This window comes from Schistocerca serialis, chromosome 1, assembly GCF_023864345.2.
Source record: "Schistocerca serialis cubense isolate TAMUIC-IGC-003099 chromosome 1, iqSchSeri2.2, whole genome shotgun sequence".
NCBI lineage: Eukaryota > Metazoa > Arthropoda > Insecta > Orthoptera > Acrididae > Schistocerca > Schistocerca serialis.
In genome coordinates, this window is record NC_064638.1 from 1,170,801,165 (window position 1) to 1,170,815,950 (window position 14,786).

Sequence of the window (14,786 nt, forward strand, 5' to 3'; positions counted from 1 at the left end):
AGTTTCAAGAATCAGCTTTAAATGGTGACTCTAGGAATATTTTGCAACCCCCTAGATATGTATCACAAAGGGATTACGAGGATAAGACTAGAAAAAGTACAGCACACACAGAGGCATTCAACCAATCATTCTTCCTGCACTCCATACATGAATGGGACAGGAAGAAACCCTAATAACTGGAACAATGGGACGTGCCCTCTGCCATGCATTTCATAGTGATTTGCAGAGTACAGATACAGGTGTAGATGTAGTTGTAGACTTACTAGTTTATTTGTACATAATCATCAAACACTATCACAATGAATGTGGTACTCAGTAACAGAGCAAATTTGGAATATTTTTACTTTCACCAACAGTGCTCTATTCACACTTTCTACACCACCTTTACGGTGGCAGTTAGTCTGTCCATTTCTACTGAGACTTCTATTGTTACTATCTCTTTCTCGAGTTACATTTAGCCAACCATCTGTAATTTCTTTTCCAATGTTTCCTTTTATCATTGTTTAGCAACACTGAACAAATGCAGAATATTATATCACTCAACATACAGGTGATCTGGGCTCCCAATTTACATACCAATGTCCCATGTAATATCACCTTCTCCCAATTCACGTTTCCTCACCCTCGTCGTAAGCCACACACTGCCAGCACACGCATCACCTTTTCACCTTTCTCCTCCTTTGCTCCTTTTCTTTTCCACTCCCCCACCCGTACCTCATCTCCCTCCCAAAGACACTACACTTGGCAACCTTGTCCTGCACATTCCAGTCCCTGTGCTCTCTGCCAGGGAGTGCTCGCCCCCAATCCAAACCCTGCTATCCCTCCGCCTTCCCTGCTCCACTCTGGAGTGCTGCTTTCGTTCAACACAACAGTTGCAATCTGGATAGAGTGGCCAGAGGTAGCAATCATGTATGTGTGCCTGCTTCTGTGAATGTATGTCCATTTTCCTTTCTTTTCTGAAGAAGGCTTTGGCCGAAAGCTATATGCGTAACAGTCTTTTCATTGAACATATATGCAACTCAATGTTTCATCTTTATGGTGAACACCATCTGTTCTTTTCATAATTGTTTCCATAGCAACCTGGGCTTTCTACTGTTTGAATGTACTCATGTAGGCAAACAGGTGTGTCAAACATGATAATTTGCAACGTACAATGTGTGAAAATTGTAACTGACCTTGTTTTGAAAAGAAATTAATGATCGTGTCGAGATCACAGCTGCGATATAGGTCTGCTAACTGTGAGCATGTCTTCAGAGACAAGTTGATTATGCGCAGTCGCCTTTGTCCACTGCAGGATGTGAACAGTACAGCCACCTGGATGTACACGCCATCTTCTTCTGTCAGTTTATCATCATGTTTTACCTCGACAGCCACAGCCTGTGCAATACATTTATTGGCAATACTTAAAAATATACTTTAATAAAATGCTCAAGCTTGTGACATGTTAACATATTTGAAAGTAATAAAATTTACAGAATCTGTGTACCAATTCTGAAGTACCAGCCATTAATTCTATTTGTATTTGTTATTTCCTACAGTGTAATGAAGAAAATATGCTTTTCTCTATTTACGCAACTGCTCAGTTATATCTACATTTGCTACAGATTTGAGTGACTTAAACATGCTGGTGACTTGTTTCACCAAATCCAACTAGTGTTGGGAGAAATCATTTTAATACCAACGTTCCACTTGTAAGGTTGACTGTTCACAGAATTGGCTTTACTTAAATACAGCCACTGTTTAGATTCCTGAAGAAACTCTCCAGAACTGCCACAATTAACCTGCTGTTTGACCTGCACACATTTTGCAACAGATTCTCTGTCTTTTCTGATATTTAGTCTCGTTAAGAGTATCACAGCTCCTTGGACTGGCAGAAAAATATTTACAATCTCTTAGTTCACACTGCTTTAAAGTAGAATAATATTACAAAATCGTAGTTCAAAAATGGTTTCCAATGCATCCGGGCTCATGTGAACATTTTAGGTCATACATGACCAATGAAGCAATTCAAATAGTTACTTGGGGAAACAGCAGAAATCTAACACTGCATATCTGCCAAGTAACAAATTTAAATCATTCATTCACTCAACAGAGGACAATGTAAATACCTGATGTAATTGGTTAGATAAATCTTCTCACCAAGTACCAGCAGGAGAAAACACACATAAAAGTATCTAAATTTGCAAGCTTTTGGAGACAGTGGCTCCCCCTCCTGCCTGAAGGATTCAAGGGGAAGGAAGAAGGTGATGGAAAAGAGTGAGGTTTAGGAACTGGGGAGAATTCAGAAAAGTCATCCAGAATGCTGGCTCATGGGAGACTCCCATGACCTGGGGTTCCAGGCAACTTGTCCGAGCTCTCCCTATTTCCTAAATCTGACCAGTCCTTTTCCTTCACTCTTCTTCCTACCCCTTCAACTCTTTTGCCAGAAGGAACCATTGGCTCTGACAGTTTGCGAATTTTAGTACCTTTGTATGGTATTTTCTTGCTGCCACTTTGTGAATACATTTTTTTTATCTACTCAACAACATTATATTTTCAAAAACTGATAATTGTTGTTGATATATTATGCATATACTTAGTATTAAAATTCAAAAATACAGTCCACATTAGTTTTTCCATCACATAACAATATGCCCAACAAACAGTGAGTGGAATCTACAGATATGAAAAAGAAATCTCAAGCTGAAGGTCAGCTAATCTAATTTTATCACAATGATTATTACTAAAAATGCCATATGCTGCATAAGGTTAGCAATGATTACATTAGAAGAAAAATATGTGCCTTGATTAAGTGCCTTATGCTGCAAGGAAAGGACAGTAAAATGGCTACAATGACTTATCTTAAACAGAGCATGGAAATAATGATCAATACCTTATCACAATCAATACTAGCAAGTTCCATATCTGTAGTGTTAGACATGAAAAAGTGACCCGCAAAGTCTGTTGCTCTAACACCTGTAGACGTTCGAACTCGCATGATAGCATCAAACACCACAGGTCGGCTGACATCGTGCTTGATGTCTGCTATCAGTCTCTCCCCATCCAAATCTGCCTGTAAATAACCAAAACATAATTGCAGTTCATTTTATGCATACAGGTAAGTTTCAAAAAGCTGGGTAAAAATCATGACTTCACAAAATTGGAACACACAAGAATCACTCTCTTGTATCGCAACTGACTTCAATATTTTGTATTAAAGGTCAAGGAAATTAATATGATGAAACACACTGAAGTGTTTATTTTTGTGCTATTAAATGGAGTGTGTTTTCCACTGCTGTTTTGTAGAATAATCTTCACCGAGTTCTGTTAACAGAACAGTAGTTAGAGCCAGAAAATTGGTTCAGTTATGGCAAACAGATTAATGATCAGTTTACTGCTGCAACTTAGCTTATTTTTGTCATGACAAAAGGACATAACTGGGTCACTGTACCTGTAACTATCATTCCAAGTCATGAGCTATTACATGTGCAAACAATACACTCACATAATTGAACTGATTATAAACACGTTTTGCCACACGTGTGTCTGTAATAAGAAAGCAGAAGCCAAATATCACTCACTTCACGGAAAATGCTTATATCAAATAGTGCATGGTTAAGATAGCAAATTAGGACAACCTGTGGTTTCCTCAGACTGGTTGGTCCCTTCTAAATACTATTTCCACCTTTACACAAAAGCAATTTCTTAAAGTTTTAAGCAGGGACAGTAAATGCCTCCTTTTTGTTGTTATAGTGTTACAATTTGATCGATCACACTTTAAGAAATTCAAGCTGCCCTGTTTATATGCCTACAATTAAATAAATTTACGATTGTCTACACATTCAAGAAAACTGCAAATGAGTGAATTGTGCGTGTGGACTGCACTTAGAATTGTGGTGCAAATTATTTTGGAGGACGCAGAGGCTACAAATTACGTCATGTAAGATGAGAAGATTTTGGAATTCTACAGTCTGCTTGGCTGTAGTCTTAGGGTTAAAGGTCACTTTCTTCATGCTCGTCAACATTACTTTCCTGATGATCTTGGTAATTTTTAGTAAAGAATCTGACAAATGCTTCAATCAAAATATTAACATAATGGTAAAGAGATACCTAGGAAAGTGTAGTGTACACATGGTTGGTGATTAGATACTTTTACCGACTGCGACATGGTCGCATATACAAATAGTGATCCCATACTGTCAAATGTGTTTTATTTCAGTCTTTGATCACAATATGAATTCTTTAGACGATGACCGGTTACAGTCCGTAATGACCATCCTCAGATCTTTTTTACACCATGTCCTAAAGTGATAAGACCATAATGGCATCGCCAAAACATATAAATATAATCAGCATAGCATCGTCATAAAGATCTAAAAGAAGGTGTAGAGTAGGCCGCATCGTCCACACAGTCATTATTGCAATGAGTTGAAATAATGACTGTGGACGATGCGGCCTATTCTACACCTTATTTCAGATCTTTATGACGATGCTATGCTGATTATATTTACATGTTTTGACGATGCCATTATGGCCTAATCACTTTAGGATATGGTGTAAAAAAGATCTGAGGATGGTCATTACGGACTGAAGCCGATTATCGTCTAAAGAATTCATATTGTGATCAAAGACTGAAATAAAAAACATTTAATAGGTACTTTGTGGGCAAACACTGAAGACAGTTGAAGATGAAGCCCAATGGTAGATTTATGGTGTGTGGGCTTTTAAATACATAATCACAGTTAGTGATTTGTTACACTTTTGTTCTGTCTCTCCACAAAACATTCACACACTGCTCATGTTGTCATATAGCAATATCATTATTATTATTATTATTATTATTATTATTCTCTTAATTTTCACATTTTCCTGATTTAGGGGGAAACTGGACATGATAAATAATCATCAGTCTTTTTGGAATGTGTGGGGGAAAAAAATCAATTTTAATATGCATCTTAATTTGAAAACACCATTACTGTAACTGCTATTACTTTTGTCAGTCAGTTAGCTTTTGTTGTATTGTCCTTGTTAAGTAAAGATCTAAACAGTCTTGAATATTCTGTTATGGTGACAGTATTAAACTTCACAGATACTTCATTCTCACAGCATATAATACTGCTCCTTACCTGGAAATATGTATATTTGAATATCTCTCCACCACTAAGCCTGCAGACTTGTCCAATGGTGGCAAGATCAATATAAGAATTGTTGAATATGAAAAGATCCACACTGCAGCCTGCTCCCACACACTCCTGGCCCAAGTTGTTGTAGAAAGTTATTTGTGGAGCTGAAAGAAAATACCACACTTCAAATTACACTGTACCTATCCAAACTACTTTAACAGAACTGCAGCATGTAATCACAAGCCTTCATTCAAATTTAAAATGGAATTTTTTCCTTCACTTCATTGGTCATAAGTAGAATTGCAAAAGCAATATATTACCTTCCTACATAGTCTGCTTCACCAGAAATGCACTTTTCTACTAGACAGACAGCTAGATAATGTCTTCATCAGAAAAAAGAGAGGCACATTACTTCAAATACGCACATTCTGCTAGACCACTATGTTGTTACTGAAGGTGTAATTGGTTATTGCCTCCACCAGAGAATGGAATGAGGAGTAGTCACATAAGGATGAATTAGGACTTCAGCAAGTTGTTAAAGACATGTCAAGTGAATGTCGTGGAATTTACAGCTGATTAAGGCTGCTGTATTCACTCGTGAATAGTCATGCTAAAGAACAATGTTAGAGCTACAGGGTGTATCAAAAAGAATAATCGAATTTGGTATGTCTATATTTCTGAAACTAACAAACATATACAATGAATTTTGTTTTTTGACGAACGGGAAACTCAAAAAGGTTCTTTTTTTTTCCATGTGTGTTCAATATGCCCTCCTTGAGATGCACATCATGTGTCAATGCGGTACTCAAATTGTTCCCACACTACAGCGAGCATGTCTTGAGTTACAGCTGCTGTTATGCGACGTCTCAGTTCATTCATTGTTGTTGGTAACAGAGGCACATAAACAGATGCACTTCCAGATGCCATTGTGGTACCTAGCAGGAACAGTGTAAAACTCTTTAGAGTTTGCTCTTTCCAACATTACGCTGTTCACGAACGTGTCTCAAATAACAAAATAGCTATGATTTTTTAAAATCTGACGATTCTTTTTGATACACTCAGTATGTTGCTTGCATAATTTCCTGCAATAGGAAGCTTTCATGAAAGCAACAATTTGCAGTGGTATGCAGCAGTCACTGTTACCTGCAGAGACAAAATCAATGATTAGTGTGCTTCTTGAACCCAAAAGTCTAGTAGTTAGAATTTTCTCTAGTAAGAGAAATTCTTCGACTGCATACTCATTGTCTTGTTTGCAACATATATAGTCAGATACACAGTTCGTTCCACGTAACAATTCATCTTTCTCAGCTTGACTCAAATTGACAGATCTGCAAGTAAAAAAATTCTCTGTGCCACATTCATTAGTAATGGGACCGACTCCACAGTCACTGAAATACCCAAAATGTTTTTTTAAGAGTTATGTTGTGAATACACCCTTCACTTAAGCCTATCTGTGATTAGACATGAACAGTGAAGCCTGCACCATCTTCCACAATGTTGCCAATGACAGCAATGCTGTCACTAGTGGCTTGATCCCAGTCACTGTTAGGGAGTTTGTTTTCATGGATAAACACAAAAATACTTTGGCCCACTCAAACACTTCCATCCTCGACAGTGTAGCACCTGCAAACTTTGCTCACTGTCTTGCAAAATATCTGAAGGACTAACACATTGCTTCACAAGAAAACTAATAATAATGTTATGTACAGCACAGACATGTACGTCCCACTCATTTCTGGTTATGACTTGCGAGGTAACTGCCATAGTGGGATAATGCAAAAATATATACTACCAATGCATCACCATTTAGTCATTTCTAGTGCACTACATTGCTACCATCTCATCCCACAGTACAACACAAAGGACTGTTTCAATTTGAATGGTCCTCGTACATTAACTGATAAATATAAGTAAATGGCTCCAATGACTTGGATCTGAATGAACAGCTCATTTACAAAATATGTAAACAGAAGAAAAGTAATGCTGCTTACACTAAAATCTTCATTAAATTAATTATGTCAGTAATTACGAGGCCGGTTCAGAAAGTAACCTCCGATTGGTCACAGTGCGGGTTGTGGGGGGAGTAGCGACGCCATCTGTGCGTTCACGCACTCAACAGGTCAGTCGGCATCAAGCCGTGGTCGAGTGAACGTCGTACCTGCGCTAGTTTAGTTTTTGTGGCAGTTTGAAATGTGTGCTGCAATAGAAAACCCCGCCAAATGTGAAGTGCGTGCTGTCATAAGGTTTTTTTACAGCCAAAGGATATTCTGCAGCAGCTATTCATCGTGAGCTTTGTGCCGTGAACGGACCAAGAGTTATGAGTGAAGGAGTTGTCCGTGAATGGGTAGGTTTATTTAAAAGTGGACGAGAAAACGTTCATGATGAAGAGAGGAGTGGTAGACCATCATTGGTGACTGACGAACTCGTTCAGACAGTTGATGCAAAAGTTCGTGAAAATCGACGTTTCTCAATGTCTGAGTTGTCTACTGGTTTTCCACAGATTTCTAAGACTCTCTTGTACGAGATAGTGACAGCAAGATTGGGTTACCGTAAGTTCTGTGCACGATGGGTGCTCGCAGAACAACGGCTTTTCTTGAGTCCTTCAAGTGGGACATTATCAACCATCCACCTTACAGCCCAGACCTGGCGCCAAGTGATTATCACCTCTTCATGCATTTGAAGAAATGGCTCGGGTCACAGCGGTTTGATGACGACGAAGAGCTCAAAGATGCAGTCACAGGCTGGCTCCAGGCACAAGCGGGTGATTTTTATGCAGAAGGAATTTCAAAGCTTGTGAAGAGATACGATAAGTGCCTCAATCGCTATGGAGACTATGTAGAAAAATAGTGCAAAGATGTAGTTGTAAGATGTATATATTAAAATATTTTTATTTAACTTGGTGTATTTTTTTAAATCAACTGGAGGTTACTTTCTGAACGGCCCTCGTACTATTTAGTAACAATGCTACAAATTGGTACTGAGGCTCTTGTACAAGGATGTAATTACCAATTAAGCATTTCTATTTGCTGACGTGTATTTCTAGTTTGTCAAGCATCCATCACACTTAATTCTATACCTCACACCAAATGTGCCATTTTATAGTGGCTTTGAATCTACAAATACACTACCAACAACATATTTTGGAGCTGCTTTCAAACATGGTCATTGTTGTTGTTGTTGTGGTCTTCAGTCGTGAGACTGGTTTGATGCAGCTCTCCATGCTACTCTATCCTGTGCAAGCTTTTTCATCTCCCAGTACCTACTGCAACCTACATCCTTCTGAATCTGCTTAGTGTATTCATCTCTTGGTCTCCCTCTACGATTTTTACCCTCCACGCTGCCCTCCAATACTAAATTGGTGATCCCTTGATGCCTCAGAACATGTCCTACCAACCGATCCCTTCTTCTGGTCAAGTTGTGCCACAAACTTCTCTTCTCCCCAATCCTATTCAATACTTCATTAGTTATGTGATCTACCCATCTAATCTTCAGCATTCTTCTGTAGCACCACATTTCGAAAGCTTCTATTCTCTTCTTGTCCAAACTATTTATCGTCCATGTTTCACTTCCATACATGGCTACACTCCATACGAATACTTTCAGAAATGACTTCCTGACACTTAAATCAATACTGGATGTTAACAAATTTCTCTTCTTCAGAAACGCTTTCCTTGCCATTGCCAGCCTACATTTTATATCCTCTCTATTTCGACCATCATCAGTTATTTTGCTCCCCAAATAGCAAAACTCATTTACTACTTTAAGTGCCTCATTTCCTAATCTAATTCCCTCAGCATCACCCGACTTAATTAGACTACATTCCATTATCCTTGTTTTGCTTTTGTTGATGTTCATCTTATATCCTCCTTTCAAGACACTGTCCATTCCATTCAACTGCTCTTCCAAGTCCTTTGCTGTCTCTGACAGAATTACAATGTCATCGGCGAACCTCAAAGTTTTTATTTCTTCTCCATGAATTTTAATACCTACTCTGAATTTTTCTTTTGTTTCCTTTACTGCTTGCTCAATATACAGATTGAACAACATCGGGGAGAGGCTACAACCCTGTCTTACTCCCTTCCCAACCACTGCTTCCCTTTCATGTCCCTCGACTCTCATAACTGCCATCTGGTTTCTGTACAAATTGTAAATAGCCTTTCGCTCCCTGTATTTTACCCCTGCCACCTTTAGAATTTGAAAGAGAGTATTCCAGTCAACATTGTCAAAAGCTTTCTCTAAGTATACAAATGCTAGAAACGTAGGTTTGCCTTTCCTTAATCTTTCTTCTAAGATAAGTCGTAAGGTCAGTATTGCCTCACGTGTTCCAGTGTTTCTACGGAATCCAAACTGATCTTCCCCGAGGTTGGCTTCTACTAGTTTTTCCATTCATCTGTAAAGAATTCGTGTTAGTATTTTGCAGCTGTGACTTATTAAGCTGATAGTTCGGTAATTTTCACATCTGTCAACACCTGCTTTCTTTGGGATTGGAATTATTACATTCTTCTTGAAGTCTGAGGGTATTTCGCCTGTTTCATACATCTTGCTCACCAGATGGTAGAGTTTTGTCAGGACTGGCTCTCCCACGGCCGTCAGTAGTTCCAATGGAATATTGTCTACTCCGGGGGCCTTGTTTCGACTCAGGTCTTTCAGTGTTCTGTCAAACTCTTCACGCAGTATCATATCTCCCATTTCATCTTCATCTACATCCTCTTCCATTTCCATAATATTGTCCTCAAGTACATCGCCCTTGTATAGACCCTCTATATACTCCTTCCACCTTTCTGCTTTCCCTTCTTTGCTTAGAACTGGGTTTCCATCTGAGCTCTTGATATTCATACAAGTCGTTCTCTTATCTCCAAAGGTCTCTTTAATTTTCCTGTAGGCGGTATCTATCTTACCCCTAGTGAGATAGGCCTCTACATCCTTACATTTGTCCTCTAGCCATCCCTGCTTAGCCATTTTGCACTTCCTGTCGATCTCATTTTTGAGACGTTTGTATTCCTTTTTGCCTGTTTCACTTACTGCATTTTTATATTTTCTCCTTTCATCAATTAAATTCAATATTTCTTCTGTTACCCAAGGATTTCTACTAGCCCTAGTCTTTTTACCTACTTGATCCTCTGCTGCCTTCACTACTTCATCCCTCAAAGCTACCCATTCTTCTTCTACTGTATTTATTTCCCCCATTCCTGTCAATTGCTCCCTTATGCTCTCCCTGAATCTCTGTACAACCTCTGGTTCTTTTAGTTTATCCAGGTCCCATCTCCTTAAATTCCCACCTTTTTGCAGTTTCTTCAGTTTTAATCTACAGGTCATAACCAATAGATTGTGGTCAGAGTCCACATCTGCCCCTGGAAATGTCTTACAATTTAAAACCTGGTTCCTAAATCTCTGTCTTACCATTATATAATCTATCTGATACCTTTTAGTATCTCCAGGGTTCTTCCATGTATACAACCTTCTTTCATGATTCTTAAACCAAGTGTTAGTTATGATTATGTTGTGCTCTGTGCAAAATTCGACCAGGCGGCTTCCTCTTTCATTTCTGTCCCCCAATCCATATTCACCTACTACGTTTCCTTCTCTCCCTTTTCCTACACTCGAATTCCAGTCACCCATGACTATTAAATTTTCGTCTCCCTTCACAATCTGAATAATTTCTTTTATTTCATCATACATTTCTTCAATTTCTTCATCATCTGCAGAGCTAGTTGGCATATAAACTTGTACTACTGTAGTAGGCGTGGGCTTCGTATCTATCTTGGCCACAATAATGCGTTCACTATGCTGTTTGTAGTAGCTTACCCGCATTCCTATTTTCCTATTCATTATTAAACCTACTCCTGCATTACCCCTATTTGATTTTGTGTTTATAACCCTGTAGTCACCTGACCAGAAGTCTTGTTCCTCCTGCCACCGAACTTCACTAATTCCCACTATATCTAACTTCAACCTATCCATTTCCCTTTTTAAATTTTCTAACCTACCTGCCCGATTAAGGGATCTGACATTCCACGCTCCGATCCGTAGAACGCCAGTTTTCTTTCTCCTGATAACGACATCCTCTTGAGTAGTCCCCGCCCGGAGATCCGAATGGGGGACTATTTTACCTCCGGAATATTTTACCCAAGAGGACGCCATCATCATGTAATCATACAGTAAAGCTGCATGCCCTCGGGAAAAATTACGGCTGTAGTTTCCCCTTGCTTTCAGCCGTTCGCAGTACCAGCACAGCAAGGCTGTTTTGGTTATTGTTACAAGGCCAGATCAGTCAATCATCCAGACTGTTGCCCTTGCAACTACTGAAAAGGCTGCTGCCCCTCTTCAGGAACCACACGTTTGTCTGGCCTCTCAACAGATACCCCTCCGTTGTGGTTGCACCTACGGTACGGCTATCTGTATCGCTGAGGCACGCAAGCCTCCCCACCAACGGCAAGGTCCATGGTTCATGGGGGGGGACATGGTCATTATAAAATGAAATACAATGCCTTTGCTCGGAAACATTCCGCAGCTCTAATTCTTCAGCACTCAACACCTCTTACGTTATAAATGTCTTGCAATTCATAGTGAAGATAGTAGCACTGACATCTTGTAGAAGAAGAAGTGGCATGTTGCCAGCTTCACCTAGTCGGAAAGAACAATTCTTATTTGTTGGAAAAAAAAAAAAAAAAAAAAAATAAGTTGCCTCAGACCCTTGTAGGATATATTTAATACACTGAAGAACTACAGCATGCAATGTCACTAAATGTATCTTAACAATACAGCTGTATGATGCAAGACAGCAACTCCTTGCCACACTGAAGGGCAAAGTACAACTGTAAATTTGATGCAGAAATCATAAGTAGAGCTTCTGTATATTCTTCACATGTTTAAATTTCAACTATCAGATTAGTTTCCAGCATCTATAGAGTAACACACATCATTCGAACAACTGACACGCCATTTACAATTGTAGGTTTGCTTTTCCAAGAAAATGGACAAGTTCTATTTGAAAGGGATCTTGGTACAGGAAACCAAACTTTTTGGATTATCTTTCATCTTAGAATTACCTCCAGACACTTTTCTTGAGTTGTTAGTAAAATATTGTCCAATTTCAGGAGTTTTTCAGCACCTCAGTAGCCCAGAAAATGAATTTAAAATTTTAGCATCCCATTTTCAATTCCACCAGATACTGTACCTTCAGAAACACAATTAGAAGTGATAAAATTTACAAAATTACACACTACACAAGGATGGGAATGTTAGTGCTATTAATTTACAATGTATATGCAGAAGTGTTTCCAAGACTTTATAAAAATGTAGCCAACATCACGTCTACATTTGAGTCAACTGGTTGTTGTTAACAACTCTTCCCTGTCCTGAAGAGGATAAACATTGCAAAGAAGTCCCATCTTCATGACCCAGTAGAGTATTCTGTGTCTTGTGGCAGCAGACATCAAATATTTTGTCACTTTTAAATAAAATGTAATGTTCCAAAAACACAATGAAATTTTAAAATTTTTTACTTGGATTGAATTTTTCTTTTAAACACATCCTGTTGCAATGTTTCTGCTTGACAATGTTGTACACACAATATTGACTTGTCATATGCGACATGTCTACCCATCACTACTTGTGGACACACTATGTCAAATTGCTGTTCAACAGGTTTTTGCGCTGCATACTGAGGCAATATTATGGCAAACAGCCAATATCAGTTTCATTTTCTTTCACAGTTTTTTTTAAATTTAAAAATGACTGGATGGTTTTTGGTCTTTCTTGATAATACATGATTGCTGCCCTTCTCTGAAGTTTCTTGATGTACTCCTTTAATCCTACCTGGTAAGGGTCCCACACCATGCAGCAGTACTCCAAAAGAGGATGGACAACTGTAGTGTGGGCAGTCTCTCTACTAGACCTGATGCATCCTCCAAGTGTTCTGTCAATAGAATGCAGTCTTTGGTTCACCTTTCCCACAACATTTTTCTGTGTTCTTTCCAATTTAAGTTGTCTGTAAATGTAATTCCTAGGTATTTAGTTGAATTTATGGCCTTTAGATTTGATTGATTTATCATGTGACTGAAGTTTAATGGATGCCTTGTAGCACTTGTGTGGATGACCTCACTTTTTATTATTTACAGTCAATTGCCAATTTTTGCACCAAACAGATATCTTAATTAGAAACCTTACAAACAGGAAAGCGGCAATTTTTTTTAGAGATACAGTGTGCACTTTGACAGTTCATGGTTTTTATTGTTAATAGCATTTGGAAATTTAAAGAAAATGGAGCAGCTGAAACTGAAGTGCTTGCATCAGCCAACCACAGAGAGTACACATTTCCTACACAGCTGCCAACCTGGAAAGTTGGCTTCTTTTACTGCAGTAATTACCCAACATGTAAAATATATGTAATTTCTCATTCATTTAGTGACCAATTATTGACACTACTTTTGTTTCTTGCTTCACAATGCAATGTTGTGAAACATACCAGATTAAGTCTAAAGAGCCAAACTACTTACAAGACCCATTTATCTGTAATCTGCTGTCTCTGCACTTCAGCTGATTTAGCAGCCAAGTTAATGTATCTAACCCTTCATTTCTGGTGGCAGCCTTCCGTACTACCATTCAAGACTTCCTTTCTCATTTGCAAATTTCTTCTATGAAAACTATGATTTTTCCAAGAACATCTGCAACAGCAGTGCTAAATATATCTGAGCACTTTTACTCTAGAAACATTTGAAAAGGCAGAGCACATGCAAAAAGCAAGCAAGCACATATCATGCACACATGACCACCATCTCTGGCAGATCGGACCAAAATTCAACTGGTTGAGCTGCCAGAGATGGTGGTCATGTGTGTGTGAGGTGTGCTTTGTTGTGTGAATTGATGTGTGTATGCATATGTTTCTTTTCCTGATGAAGTCTGTGGCCGAAATCTTTAATTTTGTGCCTGTCTGCAACTTGTCAACTCTACAGTAAGTAGCAATCTATCTTTTACTTAAATTGTTGACTTTCCATCCCAGAGTTTCCATTGTTTAATAAAACACACTTTTGTAGCTTAAAAACACAGAGCATTCAGAGACTATGTGATGTGGTTAAAGCTAATCTGACAATGTTATCATTACTGCAGCAAAATGTGAAGAGAGACATACCCAAGACTGTTTTCTCTTTCTCAGTTCCAAGCAGCTTCCTATCATCCCTGTTCTTGAGTTTACCAGGGGCTTCAGCAATTGGCAGTGAGGAATTGAACACCAGAAGCTTGCCAGCACATTCTGCAGCCTGCAAAAGACATTATATTATCTACTACTCATTAGCCAACATTTTCTATTATAAGTGAAATAAGTAAAACCCCGATGCTGTTTACAGCTTGTTTATTGGTTAAAAAATAAATTTGAAATGATGAAGGACAATCCTAGGCTGGAATATGGATTGGCACACATGGAATTCCAGCCATGGCATCAGGAAAAAGTAGCACCCCCCCCTCCCCCCCCCCCCCCCCCCTCTCTCTCTCTCTCTCTCTCTCTCTCTCTCTCTCTCTCTCTCTCTCTCTCTGTGTGTGTGTGTGTGTGTGTGTGTGTGTGTGTGTGTATAGAGGAAGTCCACATTAAGGTGCAAAATAATTCTTTCACATCCTGTAAGACTGTATCAAATAGACTGTACCAGAGAATAATTAGACTCACTCATGAAAATGCACATAAAACTGCTT

At 38.8% G+C, this 14,786-nt stretch overlaps 1 protein-coding gene across 3 annotated transcripts in view; it reads right to left on the bottom strand.

Moving 5' to 3' along the window:
* LOC126418549 (protein transport protein Sec24C) overlaps nucleotides 1–14,786 on the bottom strand; it is a 124,004-nt gene that overhangs the window by 15,237 nt on the left and 93,981 nt on the right. For all 3 annotated transcript variants that reach the window (XM_050085373.1, XM_050085381.1, XM_050085368.1), the window contains exons 11-14: nucleotides 14,233–14,359; nucleotides 5,106–5,266; nucleotides 2,873–3,052; nucleotides 1,176–1,377 (exon numbers count right to left, since the gene is read on the bottom strand). In XM_050085373.1, the coding sequence (XP_049941330.1) occupies nucleotides 1,176–1,377; nucleotides 2,873–3,052; nucleotides 5,106–5,266; nucleotides 14,233–14,359 (670 nt within the window). The remainder of the gene's footprint in view (nucleotides 1–1,175; nucleotides 1,378–2,872; nucleotides 3,053–5,105; nucleotides 5,267–14,232; nucleotides 14,360–14,786) is intronic.